The sequence below is a fragment of the Botryllus schlosseri genome, chromosome 2 (assembly GCF_051294905.1).
Source record: "Botryllus schlosseri isolate E-star chromosome 2, Bs_hap1, whole genome shotgun sequence".
In the NCBI taxonomy this organism is placed as follows: domain Eukaryota; kingdom Metazoa; phylum Chordata; class Ascidiacea; order Stolidobranchia; family Styelidae; genus Botryllus; species Botryllus schlosseri.
The window spans coordinates 19121377-19149005 of NC_137237.1; the positions used below are offsets into that span (position 1 = coordinate 19121377).

Here is a 27629-nt window from a genome sequence, read left to right on the forward strand (position 1 = left end):
CCACCTGAAGTGACAAAAGTCCTCCGAAAATATATCGATAGACTGAAGGAGAAATGATAGTCGGGCTACTAAATAGAATGTGTTGAGAGACAACACAGGAAACTCCTGGAAAAGGATCGAGAAGAAAATTCTTTCCGCGATGAGATCGATGGCACTGGCGAAGTGATCTCTTTTCATGATGCATGGAAGCCGGTTCGGCCCTCCAAAGATTTTGAAGCTTTGAAAACCTTTTGTGGATGACTGGCAACATTCTTTCCCTCAACGGCTACTGTTGAAGCCGATATTTCCCAGATTCGCTGGGCGAGAAATGAATTTAGGAGAAACTTAGCTGACCTGAGTTTGGAAGCACTGTTACAGTGCAAACGATTTAAGTATATTCAACAGCTGTAACAATCAGCTGTTGAGCGTGTTTGTCAGGCTTTTCTTCTTCTTTTTTGCTTATTGGCACCGAGTCGGATGGATACTGGACATTTTGTGGTTTCGTTTGATATTATTAACCTATGAAATCGTTAGGTTTTTTCTTCTTATTGTTTGTTGGCGCTGATTATACGTGGATGCTGCACATTTTGTGGTGTCTTTTGACAAACTAGCCCAAATAAAGCGTTTTGTGACTAATTCGAGGCTGAAACTATCTATTTAGAGGACGATGCCAAAACTGCCAAAAATAAAAATCGAAAAATGCCAAAAATAAGTTATTTTTGGCAGTTTTGGCATATGCCAAAAATAACACGGCCTGCTAATAAGTATAGAAAAATGGAAGTTGCTGGTAAGTGGGAACATCTTCATTGGGCTGTCAGTGGTCCGTTTCCAAGGCAGAATTCCCGCTGGTCGAGGTGACATGCGCGGGGGGGGGGGGGGGTACATTGTGCAACTGCGATCTATTGAACATGCAGCTCGGATTATCTTCCAAAAATCAGTAACTTTCACTGACATATGTGGCGTCGTCCATGTCCCTGTCCTTCAGTGTGAACAAACGTTATAGGGCAAATTCCAGAGAGCAGCGAAGGATCAAAGAAAGATAAAGGACATTATCACACTATAAACTGTTTAGTAGAATAATCGCACACCAAGCATGCTTCAGGACTCCTGTCATTCATGTGAGCCTTCTTCCCGGCAGTCTACACGTCTCCCTCTAATAACAAAATATAAGGATCATAGCAACAGCGCCGTTGTCTATGATCGGATTTGAGACCTGATGATCCAATGACGTTCCCAGCTGATTAGTATATTTTAGAAGCCATAATTTCCAACTTCTCACTCGAAAGGTCCGATAATTTGGATGTAAACGCGTCGCTATTGTCTGGCGTTGAATTGGCTGCATCCTCACTGTCCGCAACGGACGTGCTTCTCCTAATTAAAGCGCTCTGGTACGAAGTAAATTCCGATACAAGAGTCATATAACACTGGCTTACGCATCATAATCAGCAATTGACCCAAATTTGCAATATTGATTGGATGATTAAGTCTACACGTCAAACATTTCTCAATGAACGAGATTTCCAGCAATTATGTCACAAAAATTATCGCACACTATTGACGCGACATTAATTATCACAGGTAAAAGGAATCGAATTCTCGGAAATTCATCCGTCAAAACAATAAATGACATGATTATTGTATAAAAGGCAGTGTCGTAAAGACGTGATCACTTTTTTCTCGCATTCTTGTCAGGGCCAAAGTGAACCAAGTGATACGCCATGAGTGCATTGCGCTTATGTTTTTTATTTTTTATAATTCTTCAGCTATTACAAGGTGAGTAAGCTTTTCTGGTGACTTTACTGTTATAGCTCAAACGCATTACTTCGATATCATAAATTTGGTCATTAGATGCGTCTGTTGCAATGCACTATGACTGCGCATAGAAATGATGCAATCTCCATCTACATGTAATATACGCGCTTTGTATAGAGAAAGAGAATTCATATTTATTTTCGCCTGCACCATTGAGATACTGTGACGATGGAGATGCGGTACGACCTTTAAGAGACGTCATCTAGTCTGCACCACCGTATTTTTCTTCTTCGTGCTATCCGTAAATGCTGAGCGCCTAGCAGGATAGTCGCGGATACCAGTTTTCGAGTCTTTGGTCTTCCGGCCGGGGATTGAACCCACGACCAAGAAGCCGAACGCATCGCTATTACACTATCTCGCTCGGACTCCTCCTGTTTGGCGCATTTGGCATAGATAGACAGCAAAGTTCGTTCATTCATACAACAAATCGATTTAAGTCGAACCATTCCATCACCCTACGCCCCATCATTTCAACAGTAGACATCTAATATCTTTTGTACATTATCGGTAAACAATTTGTGATATCCCCACCTTCAGGTCAACGACATAGCACGCGGTACCATCCGCCAACGTTTTTTTCTGCTTTTCATTTGGCGCGTGGTGAAAAATAGTTGCCCATCCCCTGGTCCATCGTTTATATATTACCAACTTACGGAGTTAAGTAATCTATAATCAGTCACTCACTAATAATATATACTGGTGGTCAAAGTAGCAGAGATCGAAGTGCTAGCAAAATATAATAAACTTTGAGTAGGGTTCCTCATAGAATCACTTCGGAAAAAATTATTCAAGGTGATTGTACGATGTACGCCCATGCCACGTTCTATAGTAGATACAATCGTACATTTAAATGGGCCGCTTTCCTGCCGACTGTGAGTCGCGCCACTCGAGATAATATGTGTCGATTAGCGCAATACCTTGAGAACACGTAGTCCTGTCCGTAATTACTAATTAGCGGTAATAGGCGTCACGCTTAAATATCCGTGTTAGCATCCGACTGATGGTATACCTCGATGATGCTAAAATCATCCTCAATTTATATGATATATCAATATCAATCAAGTAACAGGACAATTTTGGATGTGATACGAAGAAAAGTCAAGTATGAGCTCTGACCTCTTCCCTACTCATTTACATATTTATTTAGAAATATGTTGAGTTGGCTTACCGAAAGCCCTATTGTCGGAAAATTCGGAAGCGTAATTTTTTACTTCCGTTGTAATAGTGATATTCGACGCATATGCACTCTACAGATATGTGAAATAGAGCTACTACGCACATTGTACTCAGGAATTAAATATCATTGTGGCATATTTCAGAAATAAGGGCGAAATGTCCACACAATGAAATTTATCACCCTTACCAGCACCGTTGCTACTGCATACGCGGTTATACAAGACTTCACGGAAAACAATGCCTACGTAAGTAAAACTAAGCATGTCTTTTACAGGGCCTACGTGTAGCCCAAGAAAGTGTCATCCTGTCGAAAGTTTGTGTCATCTGCTAACCCGATCATTCACATGTGAATTGCATTGAAGCCAATCACGCGTAGGTTATGTACTATCGTTCAAATGCTGACCAGTTGAAAATCACTGTATTGGAACGGATAGGCATGACAATTCGCGGAACCCGGCTATATAGGGTTACGAAGCAGACGCATTTAGAAGTTTTATGTATCATTGGTACTAAAAAGTCATTCTGGATTTCAAGTATAATGGCGGGGCAGCATATAAATATGTAGCTAGGCCTATGAGTCTCAGTGTTACCTAACAGCAGTGTTGGGATCAAGTCACTACCTTCGAGTCACGAGTCATTGCACATTTTGACTCGAGTCAAGTCAAGTCACTCGATTTTTGGAGGTGACTCGAGTCAAGTCGAGTCAAGTCAAGTTAAGTCACGAGTCAAGTCACAATTCAAATCAAGTTGCCTTTTCGAATTATTAGGCTTAATTACGTCATTGCATTATGCTAGCTATGTCTGAAATGCAGATTGAGTGTTCATTGATTTTGAACCGATGAACAAATATGAAGTTAAATATATACACGCGAGAAGGTGCTGCATCGCTAAACTACGTAAGAATAATTGCATAGCCTCAGTTTATAGTTGCCAGCCAAAATAGAGAATAGAGAAACGAATATATAAGATGCAATACATTACTCATTAGGGCTCTTCAAAAATGACTTTTTTGTCAAATCGTACTGGCTACTTGATAAAATTGTTAGGTTACCTAATTTAAGCCTACACACAAAATTTGGTTCAATTCCAGCCAGTAACCGCTTTGCTACAGGAGAAGAAGGTTTCTATTTATTATATAAATATAAATAATAAAAAATTTGAAAATTTTCTGTTCACCCCATGAAAGTGTTAGGCTCTCTATAGAAACGACGCTCACCAAATTTGTTTCAATTCCAACCAGTGGAAGCGGAGTTATTGCCGTCGAAAAATTTAGATTTGAATAAAATAGTATTTACGGTGACCGATTCTTTGTTTATTTATTATAATTGTGCTCACCGTAAATACTATTTTATTCAAATCAAAATTTTTCGACGGCAATAACTCCGCTTCCACTGGTTGCAATTGAACAAATTTGGTGAGCATCGTTTCTATAGACAGCCTAACACTTTCATGGGGTGAACAGAAAATTTTCAAATTTTTTATTATTTATATTTATATAATAAATAGAAACCTTCTTCTCCTGTAGCAAAGCGGTTACTGGCTGGAATTGAACCAAATTTTGTGTGTAGGCTTAAATTAGGTAACCTAATAATTTTATCAAGTAGCCAGTACGATTTGAGAAAAAAGTCATTTTTGAAGAGCCCTATTACCAGGCCTGTTTATTTTTGGATTTCTCCAAAAATAACTAAAATAGCTTAGTTTTGGATGTTTTCAAATTTTATTTTTGGAGAATCTCCAAAAATAAGAAATGAAGGTATTTTTAGCCCAAATACTACATAGAAAACTTCACCGAAAGTATGTTATTATCATGTATTCATGTTCTTCTACACATCGACATCATCAGTGATCTTGATCTAACTTTCTAATATTCGTCACAAAGTCTTTGGCCTGGAGAATGCCCTCCAAATAAAAATCAGTTGGTGACGCCCGGTAGAGACCTTTCTCCCAGTTGATTTTCGAGAAGTCGGCTTCGACCGTCGCAGTTGTGGGAAACATCGAGCCATGTGGGTCCAAAGAACTGTCGCTCGTCAATAATGCACCTGAAAGTGACGTCCATTTTGTATCAGACAGACATGGATTGGAATTGGTCTTCGATATTCTGTATCTACTCAGGTGTCCACTTGTTCGACAGCCCACCCCGGTGTTTGTCGATCAATTCACTGAGCTGCAAATAAAGCAGCTTACATATATGTATCACTGTTGTTTATATTATTAGAATCTAAAAGAGCAAGAAGTGTTTGTTCTGTCCTGCCTACGAGGTTGCACCACTTGATGTGGTAGACAGGGCAGAACCCTTTCATTGTCGGCAACTTCAATTTTCTTTATGCCGTCGATGAGCCCTGCTATAAAGGCTCCTGGCTGCCTCGAACGTGGACTGCTTCTCTTCTTCGTCGATATTCTCGAGAAGGTCGAGGACTGCACAGTGCGCACTCTGATCCTCCACGAAATTGCGTGACTCAGTGAACTTGATAGTCCAGCACCCTTTGACCAGAGGACCTTCCTTGCCGCGGGTGTCATTGTCCCAGTCCTCAGCGGGCACCGAGCTCGAAGGCGTTCGACCAGGCGATGGAGCTCATCCTGATGCTCCACGATCAGATGACCAAGTCCCTGAATCTTTGTGACGGTAGTGCTCAGCTCTGTGGCCATGCGCTCGAGGATGATTAGTTGGATCCACCACTGCAGCGGAGGTGCACAGGCCGGATTTTTATCGTTTATAACCCCGAGGAGTTTGGTACGTTGTCTAGTCAACCAAGTGGTCATCTTCTTAATTGACAACCAACATGTGTCTACAAACTTTAGGCACATACTTTTCTTTTCCTGGATCAAGTCCTGTTGCCGTTGGAGGTAGCCATTCAGTCCCATCATCGTGTGGACGAAGTTATTGTTGTAGAGGTGGCGGTATTCGGCCTACGTCACAAGGTCGCGCCCGCCCCACACTAGCACGATTTCATACCATGCCGCCTCTTCAACCCTTGTCGTGTCGCCTCTAATCCTTCCAGTAAGTGGAAGTACTTTTAGCGTTTCGGAGACCCCCTCCCGCTCACACATGCTGATTTTGTGTGTGTTTGTGAGTTTCCTGGTTGTTTTAACAGTATTTACACTGCTCTGACTCGTACATTTCACTAAAAAACTTGAAAAAACATCATCCAAAAAAAGCTTATTTTTGGATGTTTTCAAATCTTATTTTTGGAGAATCTCCAAAAATAAAACCAAATATCCAAAAATAAACAGGCCTGCCTATTACCCATTTACAAATTGATATGATACAAATTGAGCCTGCGACAATGGTTGAGGACTATATAAACTATATTCTAATTCAATCTCAATAGAACAAGAGGTTTGGCTACGGTAAGAACAGAGAACAGAAAATACATTTTGCTATTAAATGACTTTACTATACTAGTTTACGACAACGTAGGCAAGCTTCGATCACTTCGTTTGCGGTCAATTTATTTGTGAGAGAACAAAGGAGGCTCAGTAAAACGCACGATCATTGAATGGTTGGTCGCTCTCACGGGTTACACCAGCGTTTCGCGAACAATACGAACATATGCAAGTTACTGTGATTTTTATCGACCCCGATTACTTGCTGGTGACTTGAAATTGACTCGTGAAATTTGCTCCGAGTCACGAGTCAATCCACATTTCTGATACGCCGAGTCAAGTCAAGTCAAGTCATTTTAGCAAAGTGACTCGAATCAAGTCAAGTCATACGAAAAAGTTGATTCGAGTCAGACTCGAGTCATCCCAACACTGCCTAACAGGGGTTCTATTCAAATGTGTTGTAGCAGGAATCAGGCTGTAAAGTCGTTTACCTAAACGTTGTTCCACTTCAGCTCGACGACTTTGCTCCGGGAAGAGATGTCCCATACATAGCCACTGCGAGCACGGTGTGTGCGTTTGCGATGCTGGCTGCCAGAGGACTGATGGTGTATGTAGGCCTACAGGTAAGGGAATCACATCGCAAATTAGCCTATAGCTAACATTTAATGATTCCAATCCAATTCTGTACATTTCGCATAGTCGCCTTTCTAATTAGGCATGTTCGTAGCAGCCATGGGGGGATTACATCATCAATGTAACCGAAACTGCAAAATTTCGATGAAGTCGATTAAGATTGCGATTGTTCGGAAAACAATCTCTATTACTCATCATTGCATATATTTTGCTTGACTCGAGCCTTGATTACACCGAAAAACAATATACTACGATTGTGATGAGAATGCCGATGAGAACTATTTTCGTTTTAGACGTTCAAAAATCATGAAGGTGCCCACCACCTACAAACTAGAAAGCACTTGATAGCGGACTTCTTGAACCAAGTACTCCCATTTTTAAGCCTGAAATGCAATAGTAATTCAACGATAATATGCCCTTATTTGGCGGTTATTACTAGTCTGAATTTATCTAGGTAAACCACGACCAAGTGGTAGTAAATAGATCATAGAAGCTCATCGAAGTATAGTCATAAATAGTTCACGATATGGTTTCAACTGTGAACTCCGAAATTCATACGGAAATGTTTTGCACGGGAGTTGTTGATTGTTTGACATTTAGCATACTGTAGTGTAGTAGAAATGTCACCAACACACAAGATATAAATAGATGAACAATCAGAACGTCTGCTGTGGAATTCGGTGACCACATTCACGGCTAATTCGGATATCCTTGAATTTACAGCGAAGCTTTCTTGTGCCAACCATCATTGCGGTCAATTCAGTCATTGTGTAATGAAGGGAAATGCTCCAAGGTGCGAATGTGATGAAGGCTGTGACATGATTGCAGATGGGACATGCAGACGTAGGGTGCCAGCAGTCGAATCGACCCCGTCGCCAGTGAGTTGTGTAGTGATGCTGAATTTACGTTTTAGCGACTGACCCTTGCCGAAGTGTGCATTGCCCCAGCAATACTCAATGCGTGCGGCATTTGGATGTAGCACTATGTCGTTGCATGGAGGGATTTACGATGACGAAAACTGGTTGTAAAGGTACGATTTTATATTTCTTAATCACATTATACAGTGACGATTGAACAGGGAAGAACTGCAAGCAGTTGAAAAGCATTTCTTCATCAAAATTATTAATACCCAGTACCAACCAATACTTGTCTTTATTATGTAGTAAGATTGTAAAATGTACGTCATAGCTACATTGAAATATGCAAAACGCATCTAAGCTTCATCACGTATAAGTCGTAGATAAACTAAAATAATTCGAACACTTTATTTTTCACAAAATTTCTGTACGAGCCCAAATCACAAAATATTATATGAGAATATTTCGCTCTGAAATATTTCTGGGCGTTTTGTTTTCAAAATCAATGCGGCCAAGCTAAATGTGGTCGCCAGCTTTCAATTAGGGTGATCACTGGTCACGGTCAGTGTGGTGTCTTGCCCGATTGGCTCAAAAATAAAAGCGTTGCGCATGATCTGAACACTTTCAAGTAGGGATGGTGTGAACGTGAGGTTCACGTTCGCGTTCTGTGTGTGAACCTCAGAAATTTAGAGGTTCACGTTCACAAACGAACCTTGGTAGGTTCTGCTCTGTGAACCTTTTACATATATTACAATTTCCCCTTCATTATAACATCTTTGGTGGAAATTTATTGCATTTCAACTGCGGGCCACTTTGAGCACAGTGCCATAAAAAACAATCAACACTAAACGAGCATGCATCTTGACAATCTCAAAATTTTTACTTGCTTAGTTACAAAAGTTTGCTCGAAATATCTAGCTTTCCTTTCATGAATATTTAGTGACTATCAGCTGTGAGTTTGACCCGCAATCACACAACACCAAGAGCGAAATACACTGCGTGTAGGTAGTCTCCTAATGATGCTTATTGTGCCAATCAATGAAATTGATATCGTTGTCTGATGTAAAAAATCGAACTAGCGTATGGGTTCAATCTTGATTTGATATGTTTATTGTATCATAAAAAAACAAAAACAAATTCATGCGATTGGGGTGTTGGCTAATGCTGTGTAACCTGATAATTGGGTAATATCGGTCGCAAGTATAGAAACCCGTTTTACACTCTGCTCAATATCAGCGTAGCAATACTCAGACGCCAAATACATTGTCCGGTCTGGCCTAGACCGTTAAGGCGTTATTTTATATTCCCTTGCAAGTCCTCGTCGAAGGTGTTCGCAAAGTGAAGGATGTTGGAAATATGCGGCGCAAGTCTGCGCTAGGTATCAAGTACTGAATACTGATGTACATTAGGCTATCACTACACTGAAATACAGGGTTGAAATTAGCAATATGACGTCACGTGACGTCACGAGGTTCTCGTTCGCGCTCACACCGAACCTTTCAATAAGGTTCGTGTTCACACGATCCTGAACCTTTCAGAGGTTCACACCATCCCTACTTTTAAGCACCAGAGTAAGGGTTAATTGAACCACTTACTCCCATGTTTAAGCCTGAAAAACCTAGCAGTGCTTCACGCGATCGGCGCTATAAAGCGTGGAACAGTTTGTATTTTGCAATGCCAACCTTGACTATGAGAAAGTAGGTCAAATCACGGACACGTAAAGAAGTACAGCCATGAATTGCCCAAGACTCCTCGAGAAGCCTCCATATTATAGACTTTCAGAATCGATGTGCAATTCATACCGAAATGTTTGGTAGGAGAGTTGTTGATATTTTGACATTTGACTCACTGCTTAGGAAGGGTTGCAGACAGATAACGTACTTGTAGAACAAGGGCGTGCAACTTCTTCAGTCGGCGGCGGGCCGGACATGAAAAAATGAAGTACTTGGCGGGCCTGATTCCTGCGTATTTATCCACCTATACAAGGATTAATCGTATTCAATGCACACTTCAAATTTGAAGAATATACCCAAGCAGTACCTGTGGCCGATCATATTGTGTACCTGTACAGGTTCTTTGAACTCCGGCTGCATGTCGGACACAAAGAAAATAAAGTACTTATTTGTGTCTGAATAAAAAGGAGGAAAAACCTAGAGTCACTATAATTTGACGTTATTATTATTATTATTGTGGAAAATTGCGGAAGACCGTGACCGCCGGCCATATTATCATTGAAGAACGAAAACTGTCTGGGGCCGCTCAAAATCACGCCGCGGGCCGTATGTTGCCCGTCCCCGAATGTAGATGAACAATTGAACATAGAGAAAATCAAATTCCGTGATCAGAGCTTCGGCCGTGGACTTCAAGTAACCACATTCAGGGATATGCTTGAATTTACAGCGAAACGTTCGTGCGCCAACTATCACTGCGGTCAATTCAGTCATTGTGTAATGAAGGGAAATGCTCCAAGGTGCGAATGCGATGAAGGCTGTGACATGATTGCGGATGGGACGTGCCGACGTACGGTGCCAGTGCATTCGACCCCGTCGTCAATGTGTAGTGACGTTCAGTTTGCGTTTCAGCGAGAGATCCTTGCCAAAAATTACGTTGCCCCAGAAATAGTCAGTGCGTTCGACATTTGGATGTTGCACTATGTCGTTGCCTGGAAGGGTTTTCGATGACGAAAACCGGCTGTGAAGGTACGTTGACGCGTTTATTTTACAGTTATACTTGGTTTTAGTTAGTCACGTTATGCAATAATGATCTGTGGAACACGAAAAGAAGTGCAGGTATAGTTGCAAAGCATATCTGCACAATGAATTACTTATCTCCAGGCCGTGTCATTTTTGGCATCCAAAATTACCAAAAATAGCTTATTTTTGGCATTTTTCAGATTTTATTTTCGGGTTGTTTGAGAATGCAGCCTGAAGCGGGCGGTAAACTCCATCTAAGACTGAATACGGTCGCGAGACCGATAGCGAACAAGTACTGACATTATTGACATCGCCGGAAATTCGTACTTGTATACTCGAATTAACGATGTCAAACAATGTATTCTTTAATCTTTCATATCAAAAGTAAGTCACAAAACGTGCAATATCCACTTTGTGTCATCAAGCAGCGAGAGTGAAGACCGAATTGAGAACGGTGTTGGAGAGTCAATTCACCAAATACAAAACCGACCGACTGCTTCTGCAATATCTAATCCGAATAGTCGATTTGATATGCGTGCATAATTACTTGCATTCACACAATACCACTTATGATAACAATTCAAAATCGTTGCTGACACGTTTGAATCATCGCCCTTCACTCTCGAACCAATGGTAAGATATCACGAGTGGCTTCAAAATTTAATATAATATGAAAAAATATCCAACGGGCAAACAAAAAAGCAGTAAATGACTGAACGTTTGCAAGCCTGTGTATGGTACGCATTGATAGGCGTTGCGTCTTTGCGACTGAGGCATTTTGCACTGTGAAGTGTCTATGTTCAATTGTTCATTGATGAAACTATATCCCTGTTCTCCAACGGGACACATTCGATCAGTGATTGCACCATATGCTGACATTTTCATTAACAAGTTGAAGGTAAATGGAAGTATATATACGCATTGGCCTAATGCAGCATGGGTCGCGCGTGCCAGCTACATTGAGGTAACAAAATGCACGAGCGGCGACAATGAAAATGCCTAGTCATCGAGTTACATCCCTAATTATTGGATATAATTTACCACCCGGGTTGATCAATCCACAGTATATCTTAAATCCAGATTTCAGTACTAAACTTTTTGGCCTCGACCCTAAGATATTCATTTGCATTGCATGTTATCTCCAATACAAACCGATACGTGTCTTTATTACGTACAGCACATGAAAGATTAGATATATTGAAATACGCACAGGAGTATATTAGCTTCATTGCAGAAAAGAACGAAAATTATTTGGCCGCTGTAGTTTTCGCGAAATTTCGGTAGGAGCCAACATCGTAAAATACTAAATGATCTCGCTTCGCCATGACGTTTTTCCGGAAGCTAATCTTGAAAACAGCTTACCATTATATCTATAGACTTGTGAATGGACGTGATATTAAAAAGGTCCGATGCATTATGCATTTCTTCTCTGCAGTAATTCAGATTATGGAGTCACTTCTATGTTATTGTGAGTTTTGTTATTTTTGAGCCGTATTTTTAAATTCACGGAACCACCGTACCATGTTGGGCCGGATTTCCGGCTGGACTTTTTCATTTTTGGCCGAAGCCGGATCGGCCGAGCCTGATACGGCCGGAGCCGGATTGGAGCCGGACCAGAGAATTGGCGAACCGGATCGGAGCCGGACCAGAGAATTTGTCGATCCGCTCCACATTATTAGATATGCCCTCAGATCACAGACTCTGTGACATCAAATTTGTCACTAGCAATGTATAATTGTACGACGTACGTTGATAATATAAGAATTCATTATAACAAGCGATAGTCAAAACTCAAAACAATGGTTTTCTGTTGAGTGTAACTACGTCACTACACATGCACTTTACCTGCACCGGACTGCAGGTTGCCAGTTTGCTTAACAGCATTTACGCATTTAGCTCAAGACCCGTGTGCGAATAAGATATGTCAAAAATACAGCCACTGCCAAGCTCGCGGTCAGCGAGGGATATGTGTCTGCGACGAAGGATGTGACATGACCTCGGATGGAACTTGTCAACGTATGAAAAATTGGGCTATCACGTAATTCATTCACGCGTTGATAGTGATATTACATCTACAGCGGTGAATGCGTGTTATGGAGTGACCTGTCCATCAAATTCGATTTGCAAAGTTAGAGACGATATTCCGACTTGTTTTTGTCATTCTGGATACCACATGACGCACGAAGGAGTTTGCGATAGTAAGTTGAGATTATAGTGTCTTCTTTGCTGTCAGTTATACCGTTATGTTTGTTCGCAGAAGCTAATCCTTGCGCCAAACATCGTTGTCCTGCACTCAGCCACTGTAAACTTATATCGGGAAAGCCGTCGTGCGTGTGCGACGACGGTTGTTCAAGGGGCCCTAAAGGGACCTGTAAACGTAAACGGAATACTTTATATCCAATTGCTATATGGTGAGGAATTTAATTTAACTTGTAGGAGATCCAGTCGATCCATGCACAGTGAAAGAGTGCGAGGCCAACGAATTATGCGCCGTTTACAACGGAAACGCCTATTGCGTCTGTAAGGCGGGATATGTGAAAGACAATTTCAAGAAATGCACCAGTAAGTGCCGAGGTCCTGATAATATAACAGAGGCGGTCAGTAACAAAGTACTTCTACTTAATCAATGTACCCTAGTATAGGGTTACCATACGCCCCCTTTTAAGAGGATTTGTCCTCTTTTTTTAAAGTGTCCTCGGAGGACGCCCTTTTGTCCTCTTTTTTGAGAATGTTGGTCATATTTATAGCAAAATTCGACTGAGATGCCGTAAATCAGCACCGAAGTGACGCTCCGGCGGGTATTTCGGGAGCTGAGTGGAAAGTTGACCTCTTTTTAGTCAACCGATCACAAAGTGGGAAAATTTACCATTTTTTGAGAATTCTCCTCTGGTTTTGCAAGTCTGAAAATTCTGAAAAAGTGTCCTCTTTTCAGATTTCCAAAATATGGTAACCCTACCCTAGTAGGCTTGGTGTACTTGCAAGTATGTATATTTTGAGACTACTACCACTGCTTGAACATTTGTTTAGGCAGATCTACTTACTTTCCACACTTCGGATTCTGAGAAGTTGAATGTATAGTTTTGAGATACGGTTGCATGCCTCTTATGTTAACCTCTTGCAATAGGCATTGCACCAACTGTCGAATATATCTTGTGGAAGCGTGCACCTATGTGTTAGGATCATTATTGATTTTGCGTTGGTCGAGAAGATACATCTAGTAATTTCGAAAGTATCAACCTCCAGAAAGTATGTGAACCCTTGACCAAATATGTTTTGAAGCTACCTGCTTAATTACTACTGAACCCTTTCATTTTATACGTCCACGTGTAGTAGTTTTAAAATATCTTGGAACTATATCTCTATATACTATACTACATGAGCAGCAACACTGCTTTGACCACTCCTGTAATGTGACCAGAAATCATGTAGCGAGACAAACAAACAATTATGAAATCGCACTTTGTCATATCTTTCAGAGAAAAACCCATGTGATCATCATAGCTGTCCCAAATTTAGTCATTGCATCGTGCAACACGGACAACCATCCTGTCGGTGCCATCGGGGATTCACTCTTACGGGAGAGGGAAAATGCATACGTAAATGACTGTGAATATATCATTGCGTAGGTGATTGAGGTTTTATTGCATTTTTGCTTTTAGGTGCTTATAGAGATTCGTGCGCAACAAAACAGTGCCATACAGACGAACTGTGCATCGTGAAAGGCTTGCGACCACACTGCATATGCAAAGTGGGGTATGGTCGTGGGAAAATGGGGCGATGCGAAGGTGTGTGTTTGTGGTGGTGATTGATATATACGAAACACGAAATACACCTTACATAATCACTGTCGGATCAGAAGTCTATACACCGACCAGGGAAGTTGAGTCGGAAAAGGACCTTTATTTTAGTCAACAAAATTCAAATTAATGAAGGCTATTTCATCATTTGTGACTTGTAGGAAGTTTCCTCTTTTTGGGTTCAAATAACATATGCTGACCCTAATTTACATCAGATTGTAGATATCCCTGACTCCATGTATATTCGCACGTTCTTCTTGGCCAATATGAAACTGTTTCGGTGAGCCCCTTTGTTCCTATAAACCATGTGGACTCTCAAAACGGGTCGCGGCTCACTTTTCAAATTTTGTAGAGGCCGCGTGCCGCAAGAATATAACATCGAGACAAAATAGGTCACACAATTAAACAACTATACGTTTTTAAAACTTTACGTCAGTACAACGCTGTATTATTTAACATGAACGATTGGCATAGTTATCACAAAAGAAGTAATATGTTAATAAAGAAGTACGAACGCAATAAGACATACCCCGATCATCAACTTCATCTTATTTTGAATTGTGAACTGCGCACGATACCTGATAACGCTTTTTAGCGGCTAAGGAATCGATATTGGGGATTGCCAGACACGTTAGTAGCTGAAAGACCATCTCCACTTAAAGATTGATCTTTTAGAGAAGCCCTAAGCCGTTTTCCAAGCGCCTAGGTCTTGTCAGTGTCTGGGTTATTGCACGTCAAGTCAATATGCTTACTGCTTAGTCATGACTGATCCTCCCTCGATGGAATGCTGTTGCCATTGCCGAAGCCTTTCAACTAGCGCGGAATAGTGATGTTGGGCACAGGCGACTAGCTTATTTCGAAACAACAACAACAACAATATTTTGAAAATGAAATCAATTTCAGCATTTCAAAATGTTTTACTTAGATTCTCAAATCAGTTCGTGGACCGCCTGTTGGTGATGGTGACCCTTGCTATAAACGAAGAGACATTTGATGGTATCCAGAGGTGATCAAAGTAGTCACCGTCGCTACTGAAGTAGAAATAGAAGTAACGCCGGAATTTCTACCCAAGTAGAAGTAGTATTGGCGGTTCACAAGTAAGTAAGTAAGTAAGTAAGTAGGTATTCTATGCCTATTTTTGCCTAAAATACTGAAAACTGTCAAGTAGAAGTAGAAGTAGTCTAAAATAGCAACTACTTAAAAAGTAGTGCGAGGTGGCAAAATCTACTTTAAGTACTTCTCAAAGTAGAAGTACTTCGTTACTGACCACCTCTGATGGTATCTGACCGTATTCTATGAATAAATTTGTCAAAGAGGGTGGTTGAAAGGGGAGGGACCGTGATTAATATTCCACACATTTAGCGATACATCTGACATAGGAATATCGATCGTATTCGACCATATATTTTGCACATTCTGTTTTCTCGGGGATATCGCAAGTGAGAAGTTAAAATATAACTGCTATTTTAGCAAAGAAAAGCCCTTGTGACGTCATCAGGTGTCCCAAGAACAGCGTGTGTAAGGCTACAACCGGTGCTGGCGTTTGCGAATGCACCGATGGATTCGTTATGACTCCAGAGGGAAATTGCAAAAGCAAAGGTATATATTGTTTCGGCATGCATCATGTATGTACCAATGTACCATCGTTTATCAATTTATATATGATTATACATCTTCCAATTCATCTCCATGTTATCTTTCTCACAAGGTGTCAATGCATGTCATAAGAAAATGTGCCCATTCGCGAGCGTCTGTATTGAAGGAAAATGCGTGTGCAAGCATGGGCATTCTATTTCAATGTCGGGAAAATGTATAGGTGAGGGCAGCAAGCCAGTAACTGCATAGCCTTTCAAATATTCAATTGCGCTTGTACTTTCAATCTGAATGTAATATACTGTTACACTGTTACAGATCAATGTCGGCACGTGAGATGTCACATGCCGAACACACGATGCCAGGATGGGAAATGTGTATGTAAGGATGGATATCAAAGGACTCCGCATGGACATTGTTATGGTGTGTTGATCACGTGTGCCCGCAAACATTTGATATTGTATCGTCGTCTTCAGGCTGGCAGCGCGATAATATAACCTGAAATTAGTCTTACTGTTCGATGTTTCTCTGGAGATACATTCGGCGCCCCATTTTCTGTGTGCACCACCGACTCTGCTCCTTTTTCGAGTCGGTTACAGTCAGTATCGCTGATACTCGAACACTTGGGAATAAAGCTATAGAGTTCTTCTGAAATGCAAGCACAGGTAGCGTTCTAGATGCCAAAACTATTTCAATTCGAAGAGATTGAGCAGTCCCGAAATAATAATAGGCTACTTGTAAAGGGAGCTGTGTTCAAAATGGAAATGCATTTAAAACGCAGATATGCAAAATATTTGTTATACTGCTTTTTGTTGTTGTTTATTTTAGTCTTGAGCACAGATATATTAAAATACCATCTACAATTACAATATCCGGATCATTTACATGCCTGCGCACGACATAGAATGACCCAAAATCTTACTATTTGTATATTCGGGAAATATTTACACGCGTCATTAGTTTGAGTAATACGTTGAAGTTTGATATCGCATATTACCGCTACTTTTAGCGCTGGATCAAGCTACATCGTCTTCCGAAAATAGTTATGGCCAGGCTATTATGAAGTATTATTTTTAAACGGGGCTTTTACTGACAACAGGGGTGTTTAAAAACATGACGTATTTTAAATACAACCCTGGTTGCAAAAGTAATTTGGTAAAACAGCCTTCGGACTTTCACTTGTCGATAAATCAGAACAATTTGGTGAATTGTGATACGAATCCACACGACCAACGCCTATTGACTATTCGTGCTATGGATGAATATAGGTCCGACCACATAGACATATAGTTGATGTAACGATTTCAGTGATAGAGTTAATCGAAAAATTACTAGAAAATATTTTAAGTCGTTTTGCGGTGGTACTGAAAGTCGTGTATTACCGAAAAACAACTTGATAAAGCAGTTTGAGAGAATAGTAGAGGTTTTCTATTCAGAATTTGACCACTGCAAAAACGGAAGACGATGCTCCGACAACAGTTATTGCAACAAAGACAAACATTGCTTCTGCAAGGAGGAATATCACCGTGACCAGCACGGTCACTGCGTTCGTGAGATGATGATTAGTGACGCAAATGAAGAGATGCCTATGTGAAACGATATTTTGTTGTACAGCGAATGATCCATGCCGGAACGTAAAATGCCATTTCAATCAGCGCTGCTACGCCCCACCACACGCCATGATCGGGATATGCAAGTGTCCGTTCGGAACTATTTATTTTCCCGTTTTGAAGACTTGCATCCCACTTCCTTTACTACGTAAGTACGGATTCTGATCTTGTGTATCGTAAAGACAGCCGGATCACGGCACGATCTTATTTATATTTGATAACCTTGTCACTAAACTTATCGTCGCGTGCTATCAGGACACGGTCGACTATTGATAACTAACCTACGTTGGTTAGCTATCTATAGCTATTCGGACGTGGCCGGTCTGACGTTTTAGCATTAGAATATGTGATCCCAACTGCGAATCAAAAAATTGATCTAACAAGCGTAGCCTGTACTGTCAGACGTGATCCAGTTTGCAATTAAGAAGTCATGCATGTTTAAAAGATGTATTTTACTTTTTTTCGTTTGGTACTAGTCATGACGTCAACAATCTTCAATCGTGACATCACAGTGGATTGGCATTGACAATTTAAATTATAGGTTACATATGACTCCTTTGACGAAAAGGTTGCCGATCCGTCTTAAACGGACCAAATTATACCTTGTACCAGAACTATACATCGTTTAGCAGTTGTCATCAGCATCAGAACTTCCATTCCGTACCAATGATGTATAACTTTAAGTCTAGCTATAGCTGTTGAATCGACGGCGATTTTGAGGATTCCAACCATTCGATATCGTATATGTCTAATATATCGGGTGCAAACATCCGTATAGGCTCATACTACATATTTTTCGAAAGTATTTACACAATTGTGGCAAAATTATGCAACTTTTGAAACCCCATTTGTTTTAAATGCAACTCTACGTGTTTCACTTGGGATTGGTGTTTGAATCACCGTGGTATAGCCAGGGGCGAATAGTGTATCATGATATTAAAATATGTTGTTCACATTCTTTACAGTGAAAAAGGGTAAATGCAAAAGACAGAAATGCCCGGAACACAGTCGCTGTGAAAAGGAGCAATGCATATGCAACACGGGATACAAGAAAGTTGGGAATAAATGCATTCGTATGTTCTATAGTATACCCATCAGATTTAGTCCGACGTCTGAAAGTTGATTCTGGTTTATGTACACCACAGAAAAAGATCCGTGCGTCCCTAGCCCGTGTCGGAACAACGGAGTATGTATAGCAAAGGGATATAAATACGAATGCAAATGCCCCGAAGGATATTTTGGGAAAACGTGCCTGTCATGTAAGTCAGATTTGTCTTCACGGTTAATGGCTTGCAATGACAACCGTTAAAAAATTGCTCTTTATTCCAGCCAACTCGCCTTGTCATCCGAATTCCAATCCCTGTAAAAATAGAGCCGATTGCATCAATCTAAACGGAATGGCTATTTGCAAATGCAAGTACGGTTATAAAGGGAAGACATGTGAAGGTGGGTCCGTTGATGGATTTAGCTCGGTTAGCGTCACACAAACTCTTACTTGAGTATGAGTATCGACTGATATCACCAGCAAGTCTTTTAACTGATTTATATATTTACTAGTGTGCAGTCTTTAGAAACCTAGTACAGGGTACATTATAACAATTATTTCAATATTATGAATGCATGCCCTTGGTGACACTTGTAACTCAACGCCCAAACTATTTGACACTACTACTACTACATTGCCTGTCCGTTTTTGGATAATACTGCAGGCTAATTCTCATTGACTTATGTGCTGTGCAACTGTGTATTGTGCGTCTCAAGTGTCAACACGTTCTTTCGTTTTTATTATGTTTTTGGACCGATCTGGGTGTTTAATAGGTTGACTTCACCGAATCTTTTCGACTGCTTTCTCTATTTTCACTGTATCGCAATCTGGCGGTGTTTTGAATAGATAAAAAATGATATCAAATTCATATAAAAGAAAAGAAAACGTACGTTGTACATATGTACGTTTTCAGCAGGCCTACGATGTATACAATCCAGTGTATACACGATTGTAACTTGAGTACTCTCTCGCACTTTGGAAGACACCGCATACAATTCCTTGATTCTGACGAGATTATATTACCTACTCTATAGTATTTAAGCCAGCTTATACTTAGTTATCTAGAAACGTTTTTGTTAGATCGATGTTTCATGCGGTTTCAAATTCACAGAAATGCCGATTCGATGCTCGGAGTCATCCTGTCTTAATGGAGGACTCTGTTTCATGGAAACTTGGAAATCCGTCGGATGTAAATGTCCCAAGAATTATCACGGAAATACATGTGAAGGTATAATTTTTGAATACTCTTTACATCGCCGACACGATAAATTCATTGTGGGTATTGAAGGAGTCGGCGGGAGACTGTGTAACCCTTCTGTCATACTTAAAAAGGCACATGCCGTTGCTACTTAATTGAAAGAAGAAATAGGGTAGCGGGATATCGCGTAGTGGTATGATCAACAGCTGCAACACCAATAGGTCTACTGAGGTCGACTCCAGAATCCCTTCCCAAGTGTTGGAGGTTTATCTAGGCTCCTTCTCGCCATCTAATCCACGTAATCGGTGTCTTAAAAAAGTATAGAAGTTGGCTGTGCTACAAGTCGGCAGCTACGGAATAAAAATGAAGAATATCGGTCTGGTATATATGACCATTTCGGTCGAAAAGCATCATGAATACCACAAACCACAAAAGTACAAGCATTGCCGTAAATTCCAACTCAATTATTAGGAGCAGGTCATGGTATGGTACAGACATGGGGTGATTACTTCATGAATGTAATCGATTGCGATTACGATTACTTCTGAATGACGCGATTACGATTACGATTACGATTACAGCAAAATCAAGAAGTAGTCGATTACGATTACGATTACATTGGAAAAGTAATCACGATTACTCACGATTACATTTATTTTGCTTCTTAGAAGCTATGTTGAAAGACAATATATGGATTGCGCTGAAAAGGCCTAATGAGATAGCAAACTCCCTTTAAAAAGATGCGTCATCTGTTTGTTACGTCATAATGTATCCATTGCCCATTTTCATAGAGGTCAATTTATCGCGCCCAACGATTTGCATTCTTACCAGGGCTATAACTGCCGCACCCCAAATTTCCCAATAGGGTGGAGAGCGAGCTCGAAGGGGACTCAAAAAGTATTTCGTAAACCAACATAAGTTATAGAGTATTTTCAAGATATCTAATTAACTTGATAATCCTCTCTAGATCAATGATTGCCAACCGCGGATCCGAGAGCCGCATGTGGCTCTCAGCTAACCAACTTCCGGCTCCCCTTGACGTTGGAAAATCCAACAAAAATAATAAAAAATCAATCTATAACAAAAAATTGATATTCAAAATTTCACTTGCTTTGCTTGGAATCTGGAGTTTATAATTTAGGGTGAAGACCAATTCCTTTGGTGTCGAGTAGCGATTCTCTACTCAGCAACGATTTCGTTACTCGACTCACGTCAAAAAGTATGCTCACACACAAATGCGTCTGGATCGTCACTCAAATTTAAGTCTGCTCATCACCAGACTTAATTAAGTGCAGGGGGTGTTACAACACGTTTTATAGCGCTATCTGACCAGCAAACCAATGGATTATTTGACTTGATTGTTAAGCTCAACGGCCGCATTGAATGAATGCTTTTCAACCATGATGAAAATGTTTTCAAGTCCTATTATAGTTAATGTGGCCACTGACCCTATAGTAATTTACAACTTGAGTTGCTAGACATGCAGTCAGATATAAAGACATGACAATTTGTTTATGCGTCTCACGAAAGTTTTTCTTTTAGTCTGCTACGTTTGAGCCACTACAATATCTTTTGATGATATAACAAACCGGAGTTCACGAATTAAGAACATATACTAAAGTAATTATAACAAGAAACCAGAGGTCATAATTATGAATTACGTTGCCCCAGCTCTACAGGTAGGTAATTGTGTGGCGAGATAGCGCAGTGGTATAATCCACGGCTGCAACACCAATGGGTTGCGGGTTCGAGTCTGAACGAGGTCGACTTCGGAATTCCGACCTAAGTGTTGGGGGTTTATCTAGGCTCCTCCTCGCCGCCTCATCCACGTAAGCGGTGTCCTAAAAAAAGCTTAGAAGTGGGCCGTGCTAGGTGCTACAAGTCGGCAGCTACGGAATCGAAAATGCATAAAATCGGCCTGGTGAAAATGTCTGAGGTAGTCGACAAACATCATGATTACCTCAAACAAATAAACTCTACGGGTATATCTAACCATCGCGGGCTGAGAGAGGATTAAAAATTAATAGTAATATATTGCAATTACTAAATTTCTTGACGAAATTCAGTCTTCAATTTGAGATTACCACCCTATGGGGGCCAAAGACCAACGTTTAGACTGGGGGACGAATTGCTGTTTTTGTCCTGGTTCCAGCTACAACCCACGCTATCATGATATATAAGGCCACGGCCATGGCGGCAGGTCCCAATGTTGAATAAAGAATTATGAAATAACGATAGGCGCCCCTTTCAAGTAGAGTCATATGAGAATAAGACGATGCGAACATAAAATTCTGCCTTCAACTTAATACAGATATTGTACTGCAAGCTGCCGTTACGAGAAATGGCAAAACGGCTCGCCTATGATGTATATATCACCAGCTGTTGATTTTTACTGCTTGGTGGTGGAAACTGCAATGTTTTATTTGACGAGTACAAAATTTCAAATCTTTGTCCGGTGTACGTACGTACTGGATAGGCCTACTGCTCGCCAAGCAGCAACGGTCAAACTGCGTTTAACTAAGCATAAGCATAACCATAACCAAACATCAACACACAAGGTACTATTTTAAACTATAGGCAGAGCGGAGATAAATTATACTGCTGCGAGGTAGTGGCGTGTGGAACGCGTTGATAACCTGATATACAGCATGGCGGGTGTTCTTACAATCAGACTAATGGACGACGTAGGTACATCGAATATCTATTTACTGTGGATACTTCTTACACAATGACGCGCAAAGCTAATAGGCTGCTTCTGACGTAATAATGAGCAGTGGCGTTTGAAAATCAGACGTTTGTGCTGTCACGAACCTGGTATAACGAACCTGGTATAACATCTTTTCCTTGTTCACGAATGTTCAGTTTATGTCATAGTCCTTGTACAAATAAAAAGTAATCGTTCTTTCACAGAGAAATCGATTAGATATGGGGAGTAGTCGATTACGATTACGATTACTTCGGAATTTTTTCGAATGTAATCGATTGCGATTACGATTACTTGAAAATGCTGTAATCGTCGTAATCGATTACGATTACTAATCACGATTACCCCATGTCTGGTATGGTATGGAACGGTAAATGTCCATACTCCATACCCGCCTTAATCGTTCCATACCATACTTCCTTGCATACTTTCATACATTGCATACCGTACTTTAAAATTTCGATACCATACCCTACCATGCCCTGACTAGAGGTAGCAATTCCCAAGACATATCAAAACTATACTTCAACCCAAAGTAGAATATATAGGCATAAAAACACCCAAGTATACAGTCTAAGAAAGTAGATTTGCCCAAGGGATCGAATAATTTCAATGGTTATCGGATATGGCTATTTTCAAAATTACGAGATGTATCTTCACGATTAACGCAAATGACTAATGACGCTATAATACACTCCTAGCAGAAGAGTGCGTATTCACACCCAAAGGGCTGAAAAGGGCGGTACGCGAAAACAGAACCTAAGTCAGAATTATATATCCTATACACCTTTTACCTTCCTACGTCCTTACGTATAAGCATCAGTGGGATAAATATGTTGTGTTTGATTTATACCGTGTTGTTAGTCTGAGGTAGGTTCTGGTTTCGTTTACCACGGGTGTATATTCACACTCTTATCTCACGGGGGTATACAGGTGTAAATACACCCCTTTTCCGATGAGAGGTAGGTGAATATGTTGAGTCGATATGACACAGACACTATTTTGCGCGATTCTTATGATAATTTCACCCATTACCTCATCAGTATTACATTCACGGTTTGACTTATTGTAGGTGCGCGTTTTGCACTTCTACAATAAACAAGAACTATATTCGATAGAGTACAGAGATCCTTGCGTCGGATATCGCTGCGACAGAGGAAAATGCAATGTTGTTCGCGGTGATCCTATATGCGACTGCCATCCCTTCTACTCCGGGAAGCATTGCAGCGGTAAATATATGCTCTTAATTATTATTATTATCAACTTGTGCAATCCGATATCAACATCATATCTTGTCAGTTTACAATGACCCGTGTGGATCTTATCGCTGCGTAAATGGGGATTGCCATTTAGACGCATTTCAACCGACCTGCAAATGCCATCGCCTATATTCCGGAGCGCATTGTGACGGTAAGACGTTGATAAATCACGAATAAATTGGCGACAACGTTGACACGCAGTAAAATTACAGTGTATGAAGATCCGTGCAAGGACTATTCATGCAATACCGGTGCATGCGTACTGGAGAATTATTCACCGGTCTGCAGATGTAACGCAGATTACAGCGGGCCTCATTGTGAAAGTAAGCGAATCTTGTATTGCGCGAAATTACCCACAGCAAAAGTTGAAGTTTGTATCTTGTTAATGAAAACAATATGGAATTGAAAGAGACTCATAGTAAATTGCTCAATTTTCTTCATACTGCTTATAACATTGAATGGCTTTGTTCAGCGTTCAATGATCCTTGCTTTGACGTGTACTGCCAGCACGGGGTGTGCCACAACAAGGGTGGATTCGCGGTCTGCGATTGTTTCCCAAACTATTCTGGGAGATATTGCACAGGCAAGTTTGGTCGTCGATTTTTCCCATTTGTGAGATCTCAAATAGTCGATTTCATTGCGACTATCATTCATGCAATTCTGACCCTTCTTTATCCAAACGTCTTTTGATGAGGCTTATAATATATTTTTGTTCAGATTACATCGATCCGTGCAGAGATTATAACTGCGTAAATGGATACTGTGATGCCGGTGATGGTGCTGCTACTTGTGTATGCGATGCTTCGTACTTTGGTCAATACTGTGAAAGTAAGCTGTTAGTGATTGGATTTGTGATATTGCCATCAAATCACAATGTTAAATTGATTATGGTGCTGTTGCTTTGGTGATCCTAAATTCCTATTCCTAAATATGATAGTGGGGTTATGCAATAATACAATGTCTAATGATGAATCGAGAGCCTGTAAACGGCAGCGCGGTGGTGACGTCTGTAGACAAAAGCTAATTGGTACTTTGACGTCACAAGGAGACCTTGGTGCTGTAATTGCCTGATATCAGACTTTGTCAAACTACTGGATTTTCAAAATTAGTAGCAACTTATACCAGAACTAGAGCTGCTCGCTTTTAAAACTAAAAACTAGAAGTAGAGCTACTTATGTGTAATCCACATATGCTGGTCAGATTTTTGTTTACTCCATAAGACACGACATTGAACGGCGAAGTGAAACTTGAAATGCCGATTAATTATTACGTACTATACGAAACAATCGACAAGGCTACAACGACGATACTATCCAAAGAGCCGTACATCGCAGCAGCTGTGGGTTCTGCCTGCAACAAAAACAACCATTACAGCTACCATAGTACTAGATCAGATTATAAGGATTCATCATTTATTTCAAAAATATTTCAGAGTATGACGACCGGTGTGACACGTACGGCTGCCAAAATGGGTTGTGCATGATAGTTCACGACTCCCCTAAATGCGATTGCTATGGTTCATACACTGGAAAATACTGTGAAGGTAAGTAGGCCATAGAGCTCATCATCATGCATTAAACAGTTGCAACCCGGTTCCACTTTCGTCAGTTTATGAAGATCCGTGCGAATCTTTGACATGCCAAAACGGGCACTGTCAGACAATATCCGGAACCGCTAGCTGCATGTGTGATCTTTTCTATTCTGGGGAACATTGCGAAGGTAAGATGCTCATAAAAGCAAACGTAGGGATGCCCTGTCACAAGTTTTGTTTATTTTAAGTGTACGATGACCCGTGCTTGAATGCGCCGTGTCAGCACGGACGTTGTGAAATCATATCAGGATTTCCTGGCTGCGAGTGTGATCCTAATTACACTGGAGAATTTTGTGATCGTAAGTCTATCCGGCTATTAGCTAGTCTTCTCTGCACCAATGATTGAAGCGCTTGAGAAGTATACCGCATAATCTGCCGTGCTCTATATTGACTAATAAGCCTAAAGCGCACACTCAGGCGCACTCAGTTTTAAAAGAATGTTATGATCCATCACTAACGGCCACGACGCATAGGCCTACGCCATGAAATCAAGGAGGAGACAATATGAATAATGATTCGGGTATGCTAGTGCGAGGGAACTGAGTGCACATTACACTGATTACGGTGTTCGCTTTGCTAATTACCTACTTGGTAATTGAACTTTGGCGTTAGGTTATTGACCGAATCCTGCGATTTGATCTCATTACCGAGCAGATTACGCTTAGCTAAGCGCCCCAGCTACGGTAAATTTCACCGATCACAATTATAATTCCCGGACGACCTTTCATTGCTGGAGACGCCACCAGATAAAAATCGTGTTTTGAAATGCGGTTGGAGTAAGTTATTTTCCTTACAGAACCGGTTTGACAATCGATTGCCTACCAGACTGCTGCCAAAACGAAAAAGGAAAAGCCGTTAGCGAGAGAGCTCCTGCTGCCATTGTTAACAAATTGACCTGGATCTATCATTTCGATTATCGGCTATAGCGCGTATAACTTTCTTTGTTGTTCTTCCTTTGCCGAAGTAGCATCAGATCGAAATTTTAATACAGTGGAAATAATGTGGTTCAAGTATTCTTTTATAGTATGCTGCTGATGGGTGTCTGATATGTATCAATCAGTTTCGCGCGAAACGCTTTTCAGGCCAATGAGAATTCTAGGATTCGAGTAGGCCAGGGGTCGGCAAACCCCGGCACGCGTGCCATTTGTGGCACGCGAGATGATTTTTCATGGCACGCCAAATGATTTGATGAACACGACATATTATAACCATGTTTTGTTGCACAATATTTCACATAAGCTTTCAAAATGGAAAAAAGCTAAAATTATTAGATAAATCATCATAATACAGAGCCTTTTGGGGGTAGATTTTAGTTATCCTGAACATTTGTTCGCGCTCCGCGCGATCTACCATGACCTAATTTCTTGATTTTTGAAAATCCACAAGATATATATAAAATACGGCAACCTAATATCGTATGAAGCCGTTTGGATGTGCAGCCTGTGGGACCGTGAATATTTTATATGAACCAGCATTTTGGCGCTGGGCATTTTCACCCTAAGAGACACACTTTTCGGCACCATGCGAATCCGTAGGCTGTGTGCGTGGTCAAAATGATTTGGGGCGATAAAGCATTTAATAACCACCGCTTGTTGGCCAAAACGTCTAAGTGCTGAAATGACCGGCACGAATAGTCCAGCTCCCGCTGCTTGAGCCGGACGTCTCAAAAGAGACCCATACAGGAAAATAATGAGTCCAGTGTCGAAACGCGAATTTGGAATTGTGTTCGTCTCATGAAAGGATATATTGTTTTAGTTTGGTCTGAAGCTACGACAATAACCTTCACCGCTATACTGCGATTTTTGGAGCTTTGTAGACAAATCTAATGCCACACCAACTTGTTATGATATCAAACCGACTCGCATGATACAGGGGTTGTCACATTTTTATCATCAGACCATCTCATCATAACATCTTTGATGGGCCTGCAACTTATTGGCTATATGGTACCGAACACAGTAGACTTGGTAACGATCAAGGCAACCACAGGAGATCGATTATTACCTGACTAAATATAGGCCTACGTGATGCGCATATTTTTTGGCCTATATTAGGTGGCAGGTCTAGTGCGGCAGCGACGAAAATTTATACTCTTTGCGACCAATACTGTAAGAATCACTGACGTAACCGACGCCTTTGCCGGCTGCAGATGGGTAGTTGGTGTGATTCCTCGCTTTAAACGCTAAATACCAAAACTAAATATGGTTGGCACGCCAGTTGGTAATATTTTACAATTTTTGATATATTGGTACGCTGCATACGAAAGGTTGCCGGCCCCTGGAGTAGGCCTATTCTATTTTCACTGATTATGACGTTGTACCAGTATAGAGAAAGTTTGGGAAGTTCAAATACCTACCT

The 27629-nt window shown here is 40.8% G+C and overlaps 1 protein-coding gene and 1 long non-coding RNA gene across 3 annotated transcripts in view; one reads left to right on the forward strand and one right to left on the reverse strand.

Annotated features, from left to right (window-relative positions):
• The first annotated feature begins 1630 nt into the window (after nucleotides 1-1630).
• On the forward strand, nucleotides 1631-26276 carry LOC145434013 (uncharacterized). Of its 2 annotated transcripts, XM_080311288.1 has the most exons (31): nucleotides 1631-1752; nucleotides 3111-3212; nucleotides 6804-6914; nucleotides 7648-7767; nucleotides 7838-7954; nucleotides 10182-10301; nucleotides 10364-10480; nucleotides 12371-12490; nucleotides 12553-12672; nucleotides 12732-12851; nucleotides 12911-13036; nucleotides 13951-14070; nucleotides 14134-14259; nucleotides 15742-15870; nucleotides 15980-16087; nucleotides 16183-16287; nucleotides 17301-17414; nucleotides 17479-17622; nucleotides 18440-18547; nucleotides 18620-18733; nucleotides 18804-18920; nucleotides 19631-19747; nucleotides 23540-23650; nucleotides 23721-23831; nucleotides 23893-24003; nucleotides 24153-24263; nucleotides 24398-24508; nucleotides 25113-25223; nucleotides 25289-25399; nucleotides 25460-25570; nucleotides 26068-26276. In XM_080311288.1, exons 1-31 carry the CDS (start codon nucleotides 1698-1700, stop codon nucleotides 26076-26078), a joined length of 3429 nt encoding a protein of 1142 aa, XP_080167414.1. In that variant the 5' UTR covers nucleotides 1631-1697; the 3' UTR covers nucleotides 26079-26276. The 2 variants fall into 2 exon arrangements, with proteins under 2 accessions (XP_080167414.1, XP_080167415.1); XM_080311289.1 differs by lacking the exon at nucleotides 15980-16087.
• LOC145434014 (uncharacterized) overlaps nucleotides 20758-27629 on the reverse strand; it is a 39158-nt gene continuing 32286 nt past the window's right edge. The window contains exon 2 of the long non-coding RNA XR_013913253.1: nucleotides 20758-22185. This is a non-coding gene — a long non-coding RNA (uncharacterized LOC145434014). The remainder of the gene's footprint in view (nucleotides 22186-27629) is intronic.